Below are 22,662 nucleotides of genomic sequence, written 5' to 3' on the forward strand. Positions count from 1 at the left end.
AATGTTGAACAGTTATAACCTAAATATTGTATCTGAGAAGTAGTATCTTCTAAGTTTATTAGACTTTTTCCAGAGCTAGGTACTTAGTAATCCTGGCAGCTTTTCGGTATGAATAAAAATGAATGAGAACTTGGGATGATATATATTTCTTTTTAATTGTGAGGATTTAGAAAGCTTCTAGCCTTGAGTCATTAAAACAGGCAGTGCTTAGCTTTCTTCTATAAAGCGCTATTGATCTGTTGATTTATTTTCAACAGCACTTTTAACATATGTAGAAATCTACATATTTTTCTAATTAAATACACAGAGAAGGGAGATGTATATTCATCATAAGCATTGGAGAGTTCTATTTCAATACTTTAAAATTTAAGTCTCTTATGCTTTTGACAGAGAATTTAGCTCCAAACTGCTAACGACTTCAAGGTTGAGAAAAAAAAAAAAAAAAGCTGACAGAAACACTGTTTGGTTACTTGTCAAAAAGTGCCTCGAGCTAATTTACTCCTGTGAAGTTGACAGAAAATACTATTTTAATTTTGTTTTTTTTTCTTTGACATTGTAAAGCCTGGTGATGCTCCTTTGAGCTGTTGGAAGAAAAAGAAAGCTAAAGAAGGATACTCTGAGTGCTACGTAGATAGCTAGAGGGAAAATTGCAAAAGCATGTGGGATTTTTTTTTTCCAAAGTCTTACTAGAGTGGCACAAACTGGAATGTGTTGAAACTGTGCATTTGTTGTTTGTAAATATAAGGCTGTATTTACAAATAATAACAAAGTCTGGAATTAATAAAAAGTGAGGGAAGAGGGAGAAAAACAAAAAGCTAAGAATAGTTGCATATAGCGATGAAATCCCTTATTATGGACCTCTGCTCTCAGAATAATAGATAAGCTCATAATTTCCTTACTAAGTGAGCTTAATCTGGTGTTTGGGTCCAGGTTGGTTTAGTTAAATATTGTGCTTTTTCTTCTGTGAAATTCTAGATGGGAAAATACATAACCGATTTCTTTGTGTATTTTGGCATGTTTTCCAATAGTTGAATTCCTGGTGTGTCTCAGGTTTGACAGCTGTCTGTTAGTTAGCACTGCTTAACCTGCACTTAAGAAACTTCAAGTGTAGCTTCTCCCCTAGGCAGATATCCAAGTACTTTTCTTTACCTTTGGCCAACAGGCATCATGCCCTTGCCCTCCTCTGTGTGTGAGGGACTTGCCCACATCCAAATACTGCTTCTGTTCCTGGTGCTGCTCTTGTGGATTGAGTTGAACGGTGTAAACATTGGATTTGGCACGTGAGGCCTTGGGCTGCTTTTAGAAGTTGTACGGAGCTGTACATAGCCTTACACAGTAGTTTCATGTAAAGCATGATCAGTGTCTGCACGTTCTGCTTTGCTTCTGTAGCTGTTCCCAGAGCCACAGAGCAGCAGTGCCATCGGCTGGGTACATGCACAACAACCCCACGCGGCAGGCTTCTTCCCCAGGGAAGACGTAGGAAGCAGTAAAAATCTGACAGACTTCCAGTGGCAAGGCAAATCTGTAAAGCTCCGTGCTCCTGAGGTTTTAAAAAGTCGAGAGGGCCTGAATCCAGACTGAAGAGGGAACAGCATCTTACTGGCAGAAGTATTTTCCCTTGCTGCGGGGTGTTTAAAAAGTCTGTCTTTTATTAGTGCTCCATTCTCTGCGAGTTCCTGATCAAACTATTTCCATTTTTCCTTTCATACATAACGGACAGGGCACATCTATCCAGCAGTGCAGGACAGATACCTGTGCTAGTAACAAATGTGGTTTTTAGTAAGAGAAATTAGCCCATGTAGAGATCTAGCTGATAGCAGTTGTAATGCTCTTGCAGCATACATGAACTTGGGCACTTCCACGCTGCCTTACTTTGTTCTGTTTAGATATTCTATGTTTAGCTCATTTTTTTTCAATATGAGGAGGAGGATGACTCCTGTACAGAATTTGAAATCCAGTGCTCCCCTGTCTGAGTTAGGTACAGTCCCAGTTGTGGAAAGCTGGGAGTGAGGCACTTGAAGGTACTTGAGCCCAGGTTCAGACAAGTACTGGGTTTTTTTTCCTTCCCTAACTCAGAAGCTTCCTTTATGGCATTGGTGCTTCATCATTCCTCATTTTAGTGCCACATTCATAGATATAGCATAACATTTTTGTTACATTTCCTGAACTCGGAAGGGAATGTTTTAGAATAAGCACGTCTTTAATGCTTACAAGGTAGACAGTAAATATATGAGTTTACAAAATTGAAAAGCTACAATGATTTTTCACCCATTCTGTCTTATGGATGCATTGTTTGGCTTGTTTTATGAATAATGAGGAAGAAAAAGGATATACAGAACAAACCTTTCTATTCGTTGCATTTGACTGACATTAGTCATTCAAAGTATGAAGGATGTTGAGGGGGGAAGAGTACACAAGCTTATGATCAGGCTGCCAGTGTCTCTGTAGCAGAGTTATCGTAACACCTTGACTTTCTGGTTAACTTGGTTTGCATCCTTAATATTATGTGTGCTTTAAATGGAACTATTACTTTGGTAGTGACAAAGTGATCAGTGCTGATCATACACAAATATAAGCTAGCTGAAAAGATGCTTGTAGAGTGGTGCATACCTAATTTATATCCAGTCTTCCATGTCAAAGGGCTACACTGAGAAACTGAGCTAAAAGATGAACTACTATTTGCAATAATAAATATCCAAGCCCAACCCACACTGCTTATTAAAGAAAAGGCCTAAACTCTGCTACAGCTTTTCTTCTGTGAGCATTGGTAGAGGTGCGCAGTGATGTGCTATGATGGTACTAGCCTTTCCTGGAGAAAGGAGCCCAATGAAAGATTCCTTGAAAATTGTATCTCTGATACTCAACACTTAGTTTTCTGTTGGCATTCTGCAAAGATCAATTCATTCTGCAGTGGTGCTTGGTGTCTGCACACAGGTAGTATGGGAACTGACCATGTAGCTGCTTCTCCAACACCAGTGATGTGCAAGCAACCAGCATTTTTCTCTGTCATGCTGTATTTGTTACGCTCAGAGGTGGCTCAGAGCTCTGATGCAGTGGACAGAGCTGAGCAGAGAGAAGGTGATGTGTACGGGCAGAGAGAAATGTGCTGAGGAGTCTGAAGCTACAAGGCAGTCATGCTTGGTTGAAATTACTAATTTTCAATAGGTCAGCCTCATTTGGGATGATTTTCTGATGATCTGGTACTCTTCTGTCTGAGCTTGCAGATAATGTCTTCTGACATTTTTGACTGTTAAGAGATTCTTAGTCTGGTGAGTATAGTTGCTTAGCTGCAGTTACTCAAACCCTTTTTTCACCCATGTCTTCCTACTTATGCTTTTCGTGGTGGTCGTGCAGCAGCACTGGAAGAGGAGGAAGAAGTTATTTATCTTAACACTGGTTCTAAAGTTGTGGAGTAACCTTACATGAAGGAGTTGCCCGTAGTAAACACAGCACAGTATACAAAACAAACAAACAAATCCCCATGGTATGTAAAAACAAAGGTACTTTTCTCGCTGGAGAGAAAACAAAAGAACAGACACAGGGCAGATGTGAATCACATTGCTTAATGCTATCCTGGAAAACGTTTGGGTACTGAGATGATGTGTGTGGTCTAAGAATCTATATATATAGCAAATAAACATGTATACCGCATTTTGATTATACTTGTAGATGAACGTGAAGAGATTTCTAAGAAAGCAGTGACTTCTTTCCTGAGTTAGAAGCACTGAAGCTAGAGCACCCCATTACTAAATACAATATAAATGAACTAAATAAGTGAAATTCCTTTACTGTTTTTAAAATCTTTATTTACAGTGTACACTTTTCATTAATGGTTTCTGGGGTAAGGGACCAGTGTATAGTTGTCTTGCTGCACTGCATTTGCACTTTTTCACTTTTTTTTAATGGGTTTAAGTTGATATTTACATTTCTGGGAAATATTGTTATAGATATGTCAGAATATTCTTTGTTTCTTCTAATCGCATCCAGTCACTAAACCCAATTCTAGTCTTTGGTTTTAAGACTTTCCCTGTATTGATTCTCAGTGTTATTGTTTATACCTTCAGCATTTTACTTATTGTTTCTATTTCTCTCCATACCTTTACTAGGTAACATTGCTGTGGCATACAGCTTGTTTCTAAGTTTTGAGGACTAAAAATAACAATTTGATTATATGCATTTTTTTGCTTCTTAATGAGAAATTGTTTATGGTTTCAAATTCTTAGTTTCTAAAGAAAAAGAAATCCTGTTTAAGAGATGGTGGTTTTACTACATGTAAAATATTCTAATTCCTGAAGAGCTTAAAAAAAAAATAAAAAATCTTTTCATACCACAGAAACAAAAGAAACAAAGAAGAGAAAGGAAATGAAGTGAGTGAACATAAGTAATAAGCCTTGTGGTCTGTCTGATGTGTCTGCCTTCTGGGGGAAAGTGTTTGTGGAGCCGAGTTAACTTTAATACGCCTTGCTTCATGGAAGTATGCTTTAAGTACTAGTCTCTTTCACTGAGTGACCCCAAATTAGTATTGGTTGTATTAAATGACTTCTTTCTCATAAATGGAAAACCACTTCGTAGTTCTCCAAAAAAATGGTAAAAATGGTTAATGACAACATTTGCAACAGGGTTCAGTAGGGCCTTTTTTTCCCTCCAAATTAAAAATTACTCATTCTTATAGAATTACTTTTAATCAAGGAATATGGTTTATGCAAACAGCTATTATAAGAACTTAGGATGGCAAAAAATAAGGCAAAGATTTGTATTTAGTGTCCATGGATATTTTAAAGAACTTTCCCTGGATTATTTGAATTTCAATTTTTTTCTATTGGGAAAAAAAACCAAACCAAGATTAAGTTAAAATCAGATGATAAACTCAATTGAACGGTAGGAGGGTACAACCTTGTAATTGGATGATTTAACACACTTTGCAAAACATTGACAATTTTCAAGCAGATTTACCCAGTGTTTTTTATTAATGTATGTATACTGAATGCCCAGCAATGTTTTAATCCTAGTTTCTTATTGGTAGGACTGACTGAAAGCAGCCATATTTTTTTTGCTTATCTGCTTAGTTTAATTTACAGGTCCAGCTGGGTTTTCGGTTGTTTTTATGAGACATTGTTAGATCACGTATTTGAAAATGCAAAAACCTAGCAAGGCTGTTGTGTTGGACAAGTTGAGTTTGCAGAGGCAGAAGTGGAACTAATAAAGTGATACAGACTATTGCATGTTGTAACAAGTTTGGATGTTCCCTGTTTGACAAGGGGCTAAAACTCCCAGCTGAAGTTCTGTTTGTTATTTGTTTTCGGTGTGATTCATGATGAGGGAAAGTCTTCTGCTACTTAAAACAAACACGCCTCCCCCCCGCAACCCCCCCTCACAACTATGTTGTCATACCTGCTGCGTGGCTGCTGTGCCTTAGAATATGTGACATATTACAGTTGGGGCTTGCTTTTTTCTTTGCCTCTTTTTCTTTTTTTTAATGCCATTGCCTTGTACAGACATGGCACAGGTGTCAACTTCTACTTTTTCATGTTCCTGTAACTTCTGATGGCAACTAGAACCAGCTGAAGGAGGTGACTAACCAGAGGGAAACAGTCTTGCTGCCCTTAAGGTATTCCTTCCTCGTGTTTCTCCCAAATACGCCTGGAGAATTGTCTGGAGTAGAGTATTTCCCCTCTTGAACACTGCTTATTTTTTTGCAGTGGTGGTTTTACAGTAATTTTTACCTGCTGAGCAGATGTTGGAAATACTAGCACATGATCCAGAGACAGGAAATTCTGGAGAAGTGACCAAAACCAGAGATCCAGTATAATCTGACCTATCACAGTAACCAACTGGTATGTGGTGTAAGCTTTACAGAGACACTGTCAGTTTAGACACTGTCAGTTTTGTAAACAGGAAGCCATAGCAGAAAAGTGGAGAGCAAAAAGAGACAAGGGAGGGGAGAGGCAGACCTTGGTGATGTAAAATAACCAAGAGAGAAATGGTTAGGGAATTAGGGAGAGGGAAGCATGTAACACAAACCATGAGATTAGATCATGGTGCAAGAATAATAAGGAATTGTAATATGACAGGGGAAAACTTTCTGGGTTGAGCTCTGATAATTTTGAGTCCTTTTTTCCCCTACTTTGAGCATCATTTGATTGACATGACTTTTGCAGCTGGTCCTGCTGACACAGGACCTTTGTTCTGAGCCAGTGTAGCTGCTCTTCTGTTGCTTGTCCCCGAGTCGCTGGTATTCTGCTGGATGGGGAGAATCCATCAGTAGAGGACAGATTGTTGACTGTTTAGTGATTATTCAGTTGTCTGTCTAGAGCATTTGCTTCTGAAGAGAAACCAAAGTGACTGTTTCTAAGAAAGAGGAGTAATGAGCTTTGACAGGATTTCTGCTTCTGAAAGGATTTCCAGTAGCAGTCCTCCATTGTGTATGCATATGTGCATACATAGACAACCGAACCCAAAAACCAGAACAGGAACACTAGAGGAAGTCTCACATTGTAACTGGTCTCTAGCATTTTGCTGCTTTAGCATTCAGCTGGGCTCTGGTGCCTGTGCTTCCTTCTGCAGAGGGGAGTATTCCTTCCTTATGCAGCTCTCAGACAGGAGATGTTCTTCTGAGACTTTTTGCACTGATCTCACTTTTCTGAGTATTTATAATTCATAGGTGATGTCATGTAGTACAACCCATTTTTTTTGATGATAGCAATTAATCAGCAAGGAGCCTGATGTACACTTGCACTAAGGAGGCTGATGCTACAGGAAACCTCTCATATGTGAGACATGGGCATGCTCATGAAGTGCATCCTCTCTTCATATATTTGAACGAGTATTCGTAGTGCTGCATACTGTAAAGTTGCTCTTGAGTGTCTGGAGTTTGAACTGCAATTACTAAAGATCTTTCTCAAGACCTCTGCAGTAATATGGTAGGTACCATTTAATAGTGAAGTAGCTTATGAGACCAAACGTATTAGACTTGTCCCATTGATGTTTGTTTGAAGAAATGCAGAGGAAATTTTAATCACCCAAAATGTGACCTGAGTTTAACTACTCTTAAAAACAACAATGCAGCACCCAACTTGTTAATGGTATTATCATCTCAGTTTGAAGCAAGAATCTTATGGCCTGTTAATGCTGACATTTCATCAGTGCTCAGTAATAATACAGGCTAAACAAACCCAAGCCTGTCTGTTGCTGGCAAGCAAAGAAAGAGGAATTTCTCTCTCTTATGTTGAAGAGGTAGATGGTTGCTATTGCATGGTGCAGGGAAATAGTGCAAGACACTGCAGATATATGTGGTTACTAGTGCTAACAGGATATTTGAGTGCTCTTGCTAAATTAGGTAATAAGCCGTTTAATACGCAGCAGATGTTTTGTGGGTCTTGTGTCAGGCTGGAGGCACTGCGTGTTTAGGATGCATTAAAAAAATTATGCTTTTTTTTGTTCTTTATGGCTCCCCCACCTTTCCCGTGAGTATTTTCTGATATAAAAAGCAGAAGTTATACCAGTTGCTACCCATAAAGAAGAGATGCGAATTTGACACTCTGACAGTGTTTCCACATAACCTCATTTGTTGGGGTTTATGTAACTGAGTTGTAAAACTTGTCCAAAGCTATACTGTTATATGCTATGTACTGCATTGCACAGTTTCACAGTTTGAAGCTAATTAGACTTAGCACTGAGGACACAAATTTCCTTTGCTTCTTCAAAGGAGGTAAAACTTTGATGAAGACTGAGGAAGAAATGTAACTTCTGTTCTGTAGATAGCTCTACGAAACAGTTTCATCTGAAATGGAAGGATCCTTATTTTGATGATGTATTGCCTTGTCTTGAAGGGTGATTTTTAGAGAGTATAATCTCTTTAAATGCCTTTGAAATAGACTCACTGCAATGCTTTATTTGGCATTGTAAAGTGATGTTTTCCTGTGGGATTGTTTGGGGGTTTTTTTTAGCAGACAATTTAAAATGGCATTGCATCTTTGCTGATTTCTTAGTGTCAGTCCCCCTTGTCTGGACACCAGTTCTTGTATATGTTAGACTAAAGGTTCTGGTTTGTCCCTAAGTTTCATATAAGCTGTTGTCTTGTTTCTGACAGGAACGAGCAGCAAGGGTTGGGAGAGGCAGGCAAAAGAAGATGGAGCAAGTAGAGAGGGCTACTTCTCTTCCCACCTTCTGTTGATTGGAGATGTACATGAATGCCCATGATACTTCTGTTGGATTACAGAATCCTCAGAGACTGTGTCTTCAAGAACTTGAAGCTGGGTTATTCATGAAAATCCATGATGTGTTTTTCCCAGAGTTGCGTAGATAGTGGAGTTTATTCTAATTCCATATACTTGGAGGATGGAGAATTGCCCTAAAAACTACTGACTATTCATTTTCATGCTAATTCCACAGATACTATCAAACCACTTTTGTTTTCTTCTATATAAGAAGATGCCTTCAGTTTGTATAAGCTGCCAGTATTCAACATAAAACAAGTCCTTTGCACCAACAGCACGATAGATGTTTTCCACGTATTTCACATAAAATGGCAGAAGGGCTCTCATCATTTCTTTTGGCATACATATCTAAAGCATCATGGTTGGTGAACCTTTTTTTCTTTAAAAGAAGATTTTGATTACAAAATATTCAGTGCAGTTCACAGATAGTACAAGGTTGCTACTTTTGTATTTTTATAATAAAAAAATATTGTGGTAGCAATGGAAGCCCACAAATTTTCCTAAAAAGAAGCAGCTGCTTTGAAGATGGAGGAACGAGGAGACTATTGGGGTTTCCTGCATATACTGTTTCCATTTGATTGGCTTTACGTTTTGGGGATTTTTTTAAGTGTTGTCTAGAGTTTCTAGATCACACACTAATGTTAAAAGTCTAATAGTTATTAGAAGGTAGAGCTTTTTAGAGCCTTTGTATCTTATGTCAGATTTTTAAATGACTTTTGCCACCTAGTCACTTGTAAAGGAGATGCCTTTATTAAAGTGGAGTCTATGTCCTACTCAAGTGATTGAGACAGGAGAGGTGGCATAAATTGATTTTGCTTTAGATCTGGTTCTGTCCTTTGAGCTAACTGTAAAAATATATGAACTACAAAGTAATTGTGAAGTGATTGCTACATCACAACCTGTCATCTTTCTAGTCTGCTGATGTTAGTCAATGACAAAGCAATACCTGAATGCCTGAAAGAAATGACTGGAATGCATTATTTGTTAAACTGTTCATTTTTAAGTTGGGTTCTTATGGGAGTATATCTCATCAGTAGTATTTCTAAAACCAGTAATGGAGTCAAGAATAAAATGGGAAGTTTCAAATTGCTGTTCAGTTTCCCTTATCTATGGATTGGTGCTTAGACATGCCTTTGTTGAAGTAAGGAGCACATCAGTACTACATAACCTGATCTTTTATCAGTGATGCAGAGCACTTGCTGCCTGTCCAGCCTCAAATGTGTCTGCAGAATGGCAACTGTAGGACTCAAGTGGTTTCATTGAGCATATTACTGTTTTGTAATTCATTGGAACACAGTGAACTATTTTACAGCTGTATGTACATGCGTCTTACAAAAAAAAAACTCCAAAATTTTTCTGTGGACTGCACAGATGATATGGAGATGGCATTTTATTCTCCAGTTTGTTTTGAACCTTGACCTAGTGTTCAAGGGTATTTCATTTTTGAAGTGCTGTTATTTGGATCTGATCTCAAATGGAGGGTTTGATCATCTGTAATTGTTAAACACAAGCATGTGTGTTAACATCACAACTTGGTGGTTAATCCTTTTAGTATGAACTGTGTAATCTTCTTATCCAGGAAAATCCAAACCAGAAGTTGCGTGTTCATTTCTTTTTGCGCCCTGCAAACCTAGTCATGAATTTCCTCAGAGTAGGTTAAAAAAAAAAAAAAAGTCTAGTCTTTCAAGGTTGTTGATACAGGGTAGTTGTCATGTTTCCATAGTAAAGGTTTGTGGGATTAATTTTCCTTCACCAAAAGCACACTGTAGTCCTTTGATGTAAAACTGAATATCTATTTACAAGCAGTTTGGCATTTGAAAATTGGTTCCACTGCTAGCAGGATGATTACTGCTGTTGTGTAAAAGTAAATACTTTTTTCCATCACTCAAAGAGTGGAAAGCTTCAAGAGGTTCCCCCTCTGTCTCTGTCAGACTCTGCACTGACTCAGGCATTTTTGCTGTCTCTGGGGGTGCAACCTGTATGAATTCTTATATTAAATTCTGATCGGGTATGTTAAACAGGTATTTTTTTCTAAAAGCACTGTTAAAAATATTTTTTTTCCTGTGCATAGCAATGTAAAACAAGCCTGTTTTAATCTAATTCTTTTGTGTAGTTTTATTCAAGCCATCAAATTTAGTGATTATCATGCCCTTTTTTAGCTGTCATATTACAATGGCTTTAGACCAAAATATGCTCAGTTATCTTAGTAACTGTCTGAATGGCAAAAGAAGTGTTGTATTCTAGCAGGCTTTGTTCTGTTTTGTTTATATGATACTTCTATTTATTTATTTTTTTCCAATGAGAAACTAGAGCACATAAAAGCAAAACAGATTGCTGTCTCTTTAACAGTCCTGGTCAATATTGTCATTGATAAGAGAGAAAGCTTAGCCATAAAAAGGATATCCCTCTCTTGGTACAGTGAAATGCAAAGTGAGAGTTGAATATTCAAAAAAATGGCTTTCCTGAAGAAGGGGAAAAGACCCATCAGAGCAAGTTCAGTGGGTATGTGCTAAGTGTGTAGTAAACCCATCACAATAGGGTTCCATTAACCTTTTTGGGGAAATCCAGAACGGCTGTAATTCTGAGGATTTCAGTAGTTCATTCAGTGGGGAATTTGTGTTAACACACTCAGATATCTATCTTTCCAGATTACTTTTTTGTAAAGAACAATAATTGTATATTTTTAGAAAAACTGTTTTGAAGATAATGTCTTTTGCAACAGCTCAGAGATGCACAGTGGTTTTTTTTTTTCCCCAATATAGTAAGTTCTAAATCATATTTTAAAAAAAAAAAAAATTAACTGCAAACATTCCACACTTTCCAACTCTTAAGACTACGCTTTGTCAAGCCCTCCAAACTTCTCAGGGCAACCAAGGCTTGGTTATCATTGACCTAGAAACACAAATAACAAAGTCTCATTTCAGTGGGCTAGGACATACAAAATCCAGTTACATAAGATTATTGGTGCTGGAAGACATATAAATGACCATCATTGTGCCTCATTTTTTGTAACTTTTGCTCAATTAAGCAGTGTCTTGCTTCATCCCTAGTTGGATTTAGATCCTGTAGCATCTCCAGGGAATGCACGACTTGCAGCAATTCTTCCTTCAGAAAAGACTAGAGAGGTTCGTTCTTGGCAAATCATTAACTGTGTGAAAAACAATTTTTATTTTAATTTTGAAGAAGTGTAGCCTTGTACCCTTTAATTCAAGAATAGCTTTTTAATGTCTTTTTTGATACAATCTGTATGAAAATTAAGCTTACCTCTGGTATTACAATGTAGTATTGGATTCTTTTCTAGTGCACAAAGGAGTCCTTTCAAAGTCTCTGCAAGGTTATTGTAAGTGAAAACTTTCCAACCAGGCTTCAAAACGTCTTTTTCTGATTTTAAAATGCTGTTAGAAGAAAATGAATAAAATAGCCTTACCATTTTTGCACTACTTTAACGAGTTCAGAAAGAAGTCAGTTACCCTTTCTTAATTAAGGCATCGCCACATAAATACATAGATGCAGTTTGTCAGTTTGTTAGTTTTTAAAACCTTAGTAACAGCCTCATATTTAATGTCTGTAAGTCTGAACAGTAGACGGTAAAGCATACTTTCCATCCTCTCTTTGGCTGTACTACTGTGAAGCACTTCGAGAATTATAGATGCGTATTTCATGTAATGCATATCTATTAATGCATATACAGAGGTGGGTGATATTTTCGGTGAATAGTCATGAGCACATGCACTCATCCGTAGACCAGAGAGAGAGAAGGGAAATTATCAAGGGACAAATAGTCTCAGTGAAGAAATACCCCTATTTCTGGCCTGAAGCATCTTTTTTGATAAATCAAAGGGAAAGCCTTAAGTAAGCTAATGTTTATTGGCCTCTGGTAAAGGTCACCGGTATGCATAGTCTAATGCTCTCTTTTGCCCACATCTATGCTCTTATATTCCTGTCAGTTTAGTTTTCCTGCGCATGCAGGCAAAAAAGGAATTTGCTATGGATGTGACTTCCAGGTCTGCTCTCATGTTGAACCATAGTAGCTGCCAACCTATTTGGACACTGTATTGACACTACAACAATAAATGGTAAACGGTAAGCTGAGAGACAATTTAGAAAAATGCAGCCTTTGCCACTCACTTCTCTTTGGTCCTTTTTGAGAAGTCTCTTGCAAGTGATGTGGGATAAACCTTCAAAACTTCTGTTTAGATTCTTCTATTTAAAAAAAAAAAAAGAATCTGAAAACCTCCATATATACCTATTGTGGAGACAAACAGCTTCCTCTTTTCTTTTCCACTCTGATTTTTGCCTTCCTTTCCTTATTCTGTTGTTTGTCACTATCACTGATTATCAGAACATGTGGGATTGGGTCTCATCTTTGAAGTCCCATGTGCTGCATGTGTCTTTATGTATCTCCAGGTAGTAATGGTTGTATATTAGGCACCATTTTTCTCCTTCATTATTTCTCTTGCCACATAGATTAAGTATGATGTAATAAAAGGTAATGCATGGTGAGATGCACCATCTCAAATTAAATATTGCTCTTTATTTGAATGTATTCTATATCAGCTGGGGTAGATACATTATAAAACTGACTTTCACATAGAGATATGTCCAGAGACCAATATACTTACTTTTGAAATTTTATGTATACGTGTTGTATTAAATAGTGTCTGTCGTGAAGGAGCAGCTTTTAAACATGCTATGCTTATTTTCTTTCTAGTTGATTCTTTAATGATGCAGACAGCTGGCAGAGACTCGGTCACAACCTTGAACTCAGTGATCTTTATAAACAATTTGTTTCCCCATTCTTCAAGTTTTCTCAATCATCCTACTTATTCTCCCCATCGTATTATATGCCACAGATGATTTTTTTTCCATTTCATTTTAGTGTATGAAAGTAACAGGAGTTTTTCAAGCACCGGGTGCAGAATAAAGATGACTAAGTAATTAAATGCTACAGGAGCTGCTGATTGGCACATAAAGCTACAATGTGATAAACTGATATGAGTTACAATAACGTGCGTCTTTACTTCCTTGAAAGAGTGCATAATGAGACCTGATTTAAATATGTTCTGTTTTTAAGAAACATCCCATGTGTTTTCTTTGAAATTAGTGTTGCCTTCATCTGTTGGAACTATTAAGCCGATCTGTTCCTCGAATTATTCTGTACAAGCCTGTACAATTCAAAAGAGGAACAAAGAGGCTGTAAAAACAGTGCATAATTTTGGAAGCCCGCTTACTATGCTCGAAAAATAATTTTAAGATGCAATTGAAGGAAATAGGTTCTTACAGGACACACTAAACAGTGTAAAAATTCATGAATAGCAAAAGTTTTTCTAGCTAAGTTTTCAAGAGTGGAAAAGGCTTCAGCTACAAAGCATTCCCAAAAGAAATTTTGGAAGGCCTTGGTTTAGGCAAATTCATTGTCTATAAATTCAGACAGTAAGTTTAAAAATAGTAGCTTGTAAGAAGAGTTAGTTTTTATATTAGAAATCATAAGCATCTCTAATGAAGAGACGGCAAACAGGTTAGATTATCTTGGTATAACAGAATAAAAGGTATATAATTTCCAAAGTTATAATGGGAAAAACATATGTTTCACAGTTACTGAAAGAGGAACAAGTCAAAATGGAGAGTAAATCATTGGCTAATGGTTGTAAATTAGGGAGCTAACACTTCTTTATTCTCTTCCCAAGAGGAGGATTGTGTTAGTGGGGTCCTGGGTTACTCTGCTGTAGTCAAGTAACTTGAAGGATGTCCCTCATACCTGCAAAATGAATGCTGTGATGCTGTTTGTAGTTGTTGCTTTGTGTGATGCTGCATAAAACATTTCAAGAGTGTACTTTGGTGAGCCCCTGTCCATCTACCACTGCAAGAATTCTTTCAGGTCTCAAAGGAGGATTTTTTTTTAATTACTCTTGGCTAGTATTATTTGAGGTCAGCTCTGAAAACTGTTTATGTTGACACTGCATCAGCACACCAGATTTTAGGTTTCCAGGTTTTCTTTTTCCCCCCATCTTTTATAAGAATCAAGAATGTCTAAAATTAGTGTTGGTTTCTCCAGGAATCTTTAAAAATCAATGTCCTGGTTTATGCAGGAAATAAGAATGAATTTGCAAATGCAATAAAACTGTTGGAAGTGTAGACATTGGATTTGGTAGTCTGTCACCTGTCAGATTCCTGAGGGAAGCAAAGCTTGCATTTTAAACCATTACCTAAAGTAAACAGTAATTGTACAGTTTAGAATTGTAGTATGAAATATGGTGGCATGAATTACTGCCAAAGTTGCATACAGCCCCTTTTTGTATGACCAATATAGCTTTAAAATGTCATTGTACTTTTATAAATATAAAGGAGCATCACGTGGGAAGAAATAATTGTGCTATCTGTGTGCTCAGTGTTCACATTTTCATTTTGTGTTCATATCTGCATACCCAACAGGACTCAAAAAATACTTGCATCCATGTGTTTATCTTGTTAGTGGACAGTTTCGGTGACTCCCTTAAGTCTTTTGCCATACCTTCACTTATTTTTTTTAATCTATACCAAAACTCTAGTATTAATTTTCTCCTAATTTTCTCCCTGAAAAGTATACCTAGCTACAGGGAAAGAATTCTCCCTCTACCAAAACTTGTGCTATGCTCAAAGCTGTACAAATGCTTTAATTATTTTAGTCCTTAATGACAAACAAGGGGGTACGAAGTGACACAGTAGTATAATTCTCTACTGAAAGAGGTGCATCCATTCAGAGTAGCCATTGGGGAGGTATCTTTTGCAAAACTGAATAAAATACCAAAATACATGATTGCACTTCTTACTATATAAAAGTCTTTAATATAATAATCAAATTCAGTATTGCAGCTTTTATGTTCCTTGCTGGGCTTTTTATGACTTATTTTTACTCTGTAGTGTTCTTGTAGGTGTGATTTTTCCAATGAAATCTTTCTTCAGTCCACCCAAGACAGATGATATTTGAGCTCAAGATTAGATTTATAAGTGGGTTTCTTTTTTGTTCTGTTGCAGAGAGGTTTGCCTGGAAGGACAAGAGGGTATTATTGATATATTTGGTTATTCTTGCATCGTGTACTCTCATTGCTGTTCTTGTTTACTGGCAGAAAGAGACAGGGAGATATAGTATTGCTAAGAAACAAGGAATAAAGTTACCCAAGTTTGAGTGGCTGTTCCAAAAATTATTTTTGCATCTGTGGCATAAGAAAAAATTGTATAAACCATAACGTAAGAAGTCTGTGGTGTGCTCAAGATACTCTACTACCAAATTCTTTCAATATTATTATTTCATGTGCAAGGTTTCTTTCATGCTAAAAGATTTCTTTGTCAAGATATATTAATAAGGAATGTTATCGATGACTTGGAGTTGATGAGCTATATGGGCCAAAGTCTTAAAATCTTTTTGTTGTCAACTTCGGTTTGAACAGCCTCAGTGGCAGGGATAGTGGAGGGGGGCAGAGATTAAATCCAAGATATCTTAGGTCAAACTTGATTGGAGTTTTATTGAGGGTGATCAGGAGAAAATTATGAACACAATATGTGAAGGTAAATAGGAGAGACACAGCACAAGAGATCCATCTCTAGATTTTTTCTAACTGCTGAAATTTCTTAGTAGGCTCAAAATCTGTCATAGCCTCCTTTTTCTTGTATGCTTTGGAAATATTTGCGAAATTGCATGGAGGAAAAAAGAGTAATTCTAGAAAGATTTCCTACTTCATGCTGAAGTAAAGTAATCACCGCCCCCCCCCCCCCCCCCCCCCCCAGTTTCTGACAAAATCTTTGAAATTAAAAGTTAAGATTGTATTTTAAAGGTGCATCCGCACAGGTTCTACTAACAAAAAGCTTTTTAAATGGGTAATTTTTGAGTCTTAATTGCACAGTAATGATAATAGCTTCCTGTCTTCCTTCTTTCCTGGAACAAATTCCTGCACTGAGAAGACTCTCATTCTAATGTGTGTTACGTGAAATTAAAATGTTGATACATACTGTGCTGAGTTGAAGGGATTCTTCAGGAATGTTGCTTTCACAGTACTTCAGTTTCTGTAAAAAAAAAAATAAATAAATTATTTTTTTTTTTTTACAAAGTAGGGCTTGGTTTTTAAATTACAATTTTTGTTTCTTGTTAAACGTAGTATATATACTGAAGTCTACAAAGAATAGGGCTTATTCGTATTGTTATTATTGCTATACAAAAGCATGTAGAAAGAACACTGTTCTGAGGAGTTTTTTATATAAAGACAATGGTTACTGAAGATAGGACTATAATGCAAGTTCCTAAATGTAATGGAGGTTAGCATATTTTCAGTAAGTAGTTTTTGTTGGGTTTTGAGGTTTTATTTAATTTGGAGCAGAAGTAAAGTGAGAAGGCGTGGAAGAATTTGGGAAGATGAGGAGGATAAGGGAATAAAGTGGGGTAGAAGGAGGGAAAAATGACATCCTGTCTTCTTCTAAGCTAAAGTCAAGAGGTAGGTGTTTTTTGTGTTTGTGGTACCAAGAGACTTACTGATGAGAAGGGTAAGGTAGCATTTGTGAGACTTTCATGGTAACTGTTTTTCACTATTTTCTGTAGTGGAAAGCACTTGTTTTGTTATGTAATTTTGTGAACACTGACTAACTGCTTTTCTTGAGCTGGAAGGGGGGCTGAGCAGCTTGTGTCAGCAAAATAAATGTTGATTTTGTAATTGGAGCTAAAAAATATGTTGGAAAAATTAAGCGTAGCATTTTAATGATATTTAAAGCATCATCTTTTGTGTTTCTGTTGGTAGAAAGTAATACAAATAAAACATGCAAAGCAGTTTCCTTCAAGGTGGGACAGATTTATAGCTAAAAAATTGAATGGAAGAAAATGCTTTATAAGAAATGTTACAGCTGACTACTTATGAATGCTTTTTTTTTTTTTTTTTAAATGGTGGTTACACTTACCCTTTAAAAAAGTCATAATTGCTGGAGAACAAAATATCCTGAAATTCATTTCCATTAGCATGAAAACATCTTAAAGAAAGATTTATTTTTTTTCTTCTTTTTCCTGTCTATAAGGCTCAATTGTTCCTGCATAATAAGGCTCAATATTTTTGGCTAATTTGAAGAATGTTTTTTCAGAATGTATTCTCATCATAAAAGGTCTGGTTACATATCTTCTAAGTTTTAAAAATATTAATAAATAGGAGACACAAATAAGAGGCAGCATTTTCTAAGGAATGTAAAGTACTTTTGCAATTCTTTTTAGCAGTTGTGAAATTATCTTCTGATGTTTCAGTACGTGCAATTTTCTGTTATTCCATTTCCCAAAAAAGAAAAAGTTGTCTGTTGTAGTAATCTACTGTATATTAGCAGTTCTGTTAACAGCAATAAACCCTTTAATTTTACTTTTTAAGAAGTTGATTGTAGCAGTTTCTGTTTGTTAGGTGAATGTTTTTAAAACCTACCATCATCATCTCTCTTGTGTTCAATTCTTCCAAGTCAATTCATAAAGAGTACCCTTCTAGCTTTAATTAATTTCTTGCAATTTCTGTTTTGTAAAATTTACATTTTATCTTGCAGTCTGAATGACATGTTGGCTCTTACTCACGCACTAGACGGGTCTGGTCAGAGAGGTGAAAACAGTGAAAATGGTATAGTATCTGTTGTTCACAAGATGAAGTTACAAATGGCATTCTTCTTTCCCTTCCCAAAAGGCACTGAGGCGTGAACTGAAGGATAAAGAGCAAACCATTCTCAATGCTGTGGACCAGGCACGAGTTTTCCTTGCTGACCAACCAATTGAGGGGCCTGAGGAGCCAAGAAGGAGCTTGCATTCAAAAACAGGTCAGAAAATACTGTCTTCCAGGAATGGTCAAAAAGAAAGAAAAAGGGCTTGCATGTCTCTAGTACATGTTTTATATCCCAATTACTTGGTTAGACTTCAGAATTTTCCAAACCACATCTTGATTGCTTTTATTTCAATGATTTAGCCTCGAAGTATTAACACTCTGTGTTGCAAGTACTCACATTTTAATGGAAGAAGTAGAAGAATCTCTATTTCCTTTTCTAATTTTTGATTCAGAACACTGAAGTCATCAGTTCTGTTCTTTTTTTTTTTTTTTTTCTTAACACAATAACATATGCACCTTAATGTCAGAATAGTAGTTCAAGGATGCATGTTCAAATGTAGATATGTTGTTATTGCAAAGTTTTACTCCACAAATAGAAACAAATGTATTTGGTACTTTATCTCATTAGAAGTAAAAGGAATCAGCTTTAGGAAGGCAGTCCTTACAGAATCTTAAAGATTTGAATGTTAGTTGAATTATTACTAAGGAATAAACCACAGCTATCTTAGAAATGATATTTGCGTAGTATTTGTTGAGGTATTCGTCTATATCGGAGACCAACAAGGAGGTAATAATCCCCCCCCCCCCCCCCCCCAAATAATAAAAATTACTAACTATCTGTGTAATTAAGTCCTAGAATTATGTTTCCAATATAAGGTAGAACATTATAAAAATCTTACTTTTAATTACATAAGAATTGTCCTTGGAGAAGGTAGCAATCAGCTTTTACAGAAATAGCAGTTGCTGTAAGATGTGAATAATTTACTGTTCTGTACAATTTACAGAATTACAGTATAGGTGCTTGTATTGGGAGTTAGTTTTTTTTCTTCCCATACATCTTCCTATACATGTCCATAGCAAACGTTTTCAGTTTGTTCAGTGGAAACAACTAATCTTTCCTGCATCCATACTTTGTGTTATTTCTGTGCAAATTTTTATGTGGTTTCATATTCCCTAATTCAATTTTGTGAGAAAGTTTAAATAGCTGGTGATTAAAGCCAGTGAACCATTTTTCCCTGTGATTAGTTCTGGTACCTTAGCTGCTGTGATGTATTTTACTGCTTCCTTTTTGAACTCCTGACTACTGAAAACATTCTGTTTGTCTTTACTCTCAAACTTATTTGATATATTGCATCCCTAATGTTTTAGTCAGTCTAAATCACAAGCAACCTTGCAGTTGAAAAATAAGGAATGCTTGCTTTATATTTGCTCGTTCTTTCACACAAAAGTTTGAAGTCACAGATTCTCCTCTCAAAAGCCATAGAACCACCTAGCGCAAATTATGCCAATGCATAAAATGTTCATTTTCTAGCAGGGGTTGATATCAATGATCTAGTCAGTGTTGACTGAAAGTGCAAGAACAAACTTCAGATGATGAGCTGAATCGTAAATTCTTGTTATGCAATCTATTGTTGCTGTTGTTGTTATTACTACTACTATATTGTGCTGTACAGATGGCAGTGATAAGGGAATAGCAGGGAATTTGATGACAATGGCAAACTGCATAACAATAATGACCAGGCAGGTGGTCTGCAAGTGACAGGTGAGTGTCTCTTGTCCAGTTATCATATTTGAAAACTGATAGAATATGCTCAGACCTGGAAGCTTCACAGATGTGCGTTGAACTTATTTTCCTCTTCCTTCTTCACACTCAGTAGTTCCATAGACTTTCTTTTTTTGCGCATGTGGTGGGTTAGTCTTGGCTACCAGCCAAACTCCCACCCACCCACTCACTCGCTTCCTTCACCTCGGTGGGGTGGAGGCAGAAGACAGGAAGACCAGGAGTGAGAAAGCCCATGGGTCAAGATGGGGACAGATGCAGATCCCTTACAAACTACTGTTATTGGCCAAACAGATTTAGCTGGGGAAAAATAAACTATTTATTACCATTAAAAATAAATATTTAATTACTGATTTGGTAGTAGGAAACAAAAAGACAAACATTAAAACCACAGCTCTCCTCCCCTGCTTTCCCAGGCTCAACTTGACTCCTTCATTCCTGTCTCCTTCACGCCTTTTTATGACTGCAGGTCATGCTCAGCCTCTTCAACAGGACAACGAGTGGTGTGAGAGGGTGGGAAGGTGGTGGGGTCCACGGTCAGCCTAGCAGTTTCTCTCTGCTGCTTCTTTCTTCTCGTATCTTTCCCCTGCCCCAGCACGGGCTCTCCCTGGGGAGTATCTGCCCCGCCATGGGGCAGCTGTGCCTCCTCCTCTTCCTCTGGCCTTGGTGCTCCCTCCGCTGCTTCTCCTTTTTGTTCCCCCCTCTTCCCTCTTCGGTGTTTTCTGCTGTTTCTTAAAAGCACTTTCCCTGAGGTGCCACCAGCGTGGCTGAGGGCCTCAGCTGTGCCCTGCGGCGGGTCGGCCGGAGCCAGCTGTCCCCAGCACGGGGCAGCCCCGGCCTCTCCTCCCAGAGGCCCCTGTGCAGCCCCCCCTGCCAGCAGTGGGCAGCTCTACCCCGCACAGAGCTGTGTTGCACTTTCTGTAGATTAATAGACTTTCAGGCCAAAAGGTGTCTTTGAATCATCTGCTCTGATCTCTTTTATATCATAAGCTGTTAAATTTCACCCAGGACTGAGTCTGCTAAATTTCTTCTGACAAGTAATGCCACCGATCTCCAGAAAGCTGTGTCTCTGGATTTGAAGACGTCCAGACACACACAATTTTTCTTCTGAGTAACCATTTTCAGTGAAGGCTATGGGTGTGGGGCTTATGTTTGCTTTTAAAAATGTTTATTTTTTTTTATTTTCTATCAGCCTTTTGACCACTGGTATTATCTGCAGTAGATTAAAGTTAACTCATTAACTTCAGCGAATTACACTTCATGTTGCTAAAGGGGAAGGAGCGTGGTTTTGGATTGTAAGCTGACTGTCTTTAAAAAAGTATCGATGAGCAGTACACAGCACTGTACAGTCATGGTTTGAACATGTTTTTGGCTGCTTCTATAATAGCAAAACCTTTTTTTAAAAATCATAATTGCATTAATTGGAAAGTCACTGTTTCTTGAGGTTAGTTCTTACCTTGTGTAATGCAGGGGTGTTTAGGATGGATTTTAGCTAATCCAAAGAGAATAAAGGTTGTAAAATCACTTTCTATTTTCTTCAACCTCTCCCTCACCATCCACTTCTTCCCCCTCTCCCTGATGTTTTCATGCCAGGGAGGGCATTGTTGCAAGGACAAGGAATGGGAGAGATTTAGGAGAAAACTGATAAGAATCAGTTTTGAACTTGATTGACTGAGACCTATTTTAAGGACCTGTGCACACATACATTCATTGTTCCATCCAAAGAGAATATTTGTTATAGGATGCCTTATGATAACCTGTTATTGTCTATAATGTTCTTGCTGATTTCAAAAACACCACTAGAATGTAAAATCAGGTTATGAGCAAGCCTTGGTTTCTTCTTTCCTATCTTGGCCCTATGCTTCCCATGTTGGCCTTCTACTGTAACTGGCAGATTCAAACACGGTTCTTCAGCTTCCAGGAAACTTCCTTCTAAGTTAATTTGATCTCCCATCTGTCTTTTCTTCTGATTTTGTTTTGCCCTGTTTCCATAGGGAGGCCCCATCACAAAAAAGCAAGCTTCACGCTCTTCTTGCCTTTGAGCTGCTTCAGCATCTGAGTGGAGCTGATTGATAAACCAGCAGGCCAGCTGCTGATGGACAGGATAAGGAAACTGGAAATGATCACTTTTTTGGCTTTGTTGTCACTTGCCCATGGTATAGCAGAAAACTTAGATCTAAATATGTTAATTATAATTCTCTATCCATAGTTACAGTTGGCTTCTTAGTAAGGTTACAGGCCATGGGAGACACAAAGGAAAGCAGAAATAATACTTTGTGTACCCAGGGTGCTACAAACCAATGATACAGTTTTGCTGAAATTATGTCCTTAAAATTCCACTGATGCAGTGAGGGAGTGGACATAATTTTTTTAGAAGATAGCATAAACTAACATCCTAGTAGATTACCACAGGCCACTACAGTGATTCTCACTGCAATAGTGAATGTTTCCAGGAGTCTGCAGTATTGTCGAAGGTCGTCAGTGTCTTCTAGTTTTCTTACGGCAATGAGATTCCTAGCTTTGAAAGCTGTTTATTTGGTAGCAAAGGTTGTGATAAACACATCATTTAAAATTAAGTATTTACCGTCTATTATCTCCTCTTAATTGAAAGTGTAGAAAACCCCATAAACCACATCTGTGTTACAAGAGAAATATATTAATAGGTATCAGTGAATTACATGCATATACTTTATTTAAACTTGTAGACCCACAACGTACTCATCTGTTTCAGACGTAAGTGAAAACTGAACTTCTTTGCTTCCTACCGCTGAACACATTCAGATAAATTCTCTGCCATAAGTCTTCCTCTTAGCAAGGAAGATATCACTGGAAAAAGGCAATTTACTGTTTTCTAATGTATATAACAGGCAGCATTTCTGTTCCCAACCACTTGTGCCTATCCACTAGCTATCACGCACCACTGGAATATGTTTTTTGTTCTCTGCTATGCAGCTGGGCTGAGTATGAAGTCTTAGAGTGTGAAAATTAGAAGTGCTTAGGAGAGTGAAGAGGGCATGGCCCACTGGAGCTCAGTGGAATCATGCCCAGAAACTACTTACACTGTTTTGAACATTGC

The 22,662-nt window shown here is 37.4% G+C and overlaps 1 protein-coding gene across 8 annotated transcripts in view; it reads left to right on the forward strand.

Annotated features, from left to right (window-relative positions):
- The window catches only part of UTRN (utrophin), a 392,954-nt gene that overhangs the window by 272,908 nt on the left and 97,384 nt on the right, over positions 1-22,662 (forward strand). For all 8 annotated transcript variants that reach the window (XM_030021907.2, XM_030021906.2, XM_041125129.1 and 5 more), the window contains one exon: positions 17,891-18,020. In XM_030021907.2, coding sequence (XP_029877767.1) covers positions 17,891-18,020 — 130 coding nt within the window. The remainder of the gene's footprint in view (positions 1-17,890; positions 18,021-22,662) is intronic.

The sequence above is a fragment of the Aquila chrysaetos genome, chromosome 8 (assembly GCF_900496995.4).
Source record: "Aquila chrysaetos chrysaetos chromosome 8, bAquChr1.4, whole genome shotgun sequence".
In the NCBI taxonomy this organism is placed as follows: Eukaryota; Metazoa; Chordata; class Aves; order Accipitriformes; family Accipitridae; genus Aquila; species Aquila chrysaetos.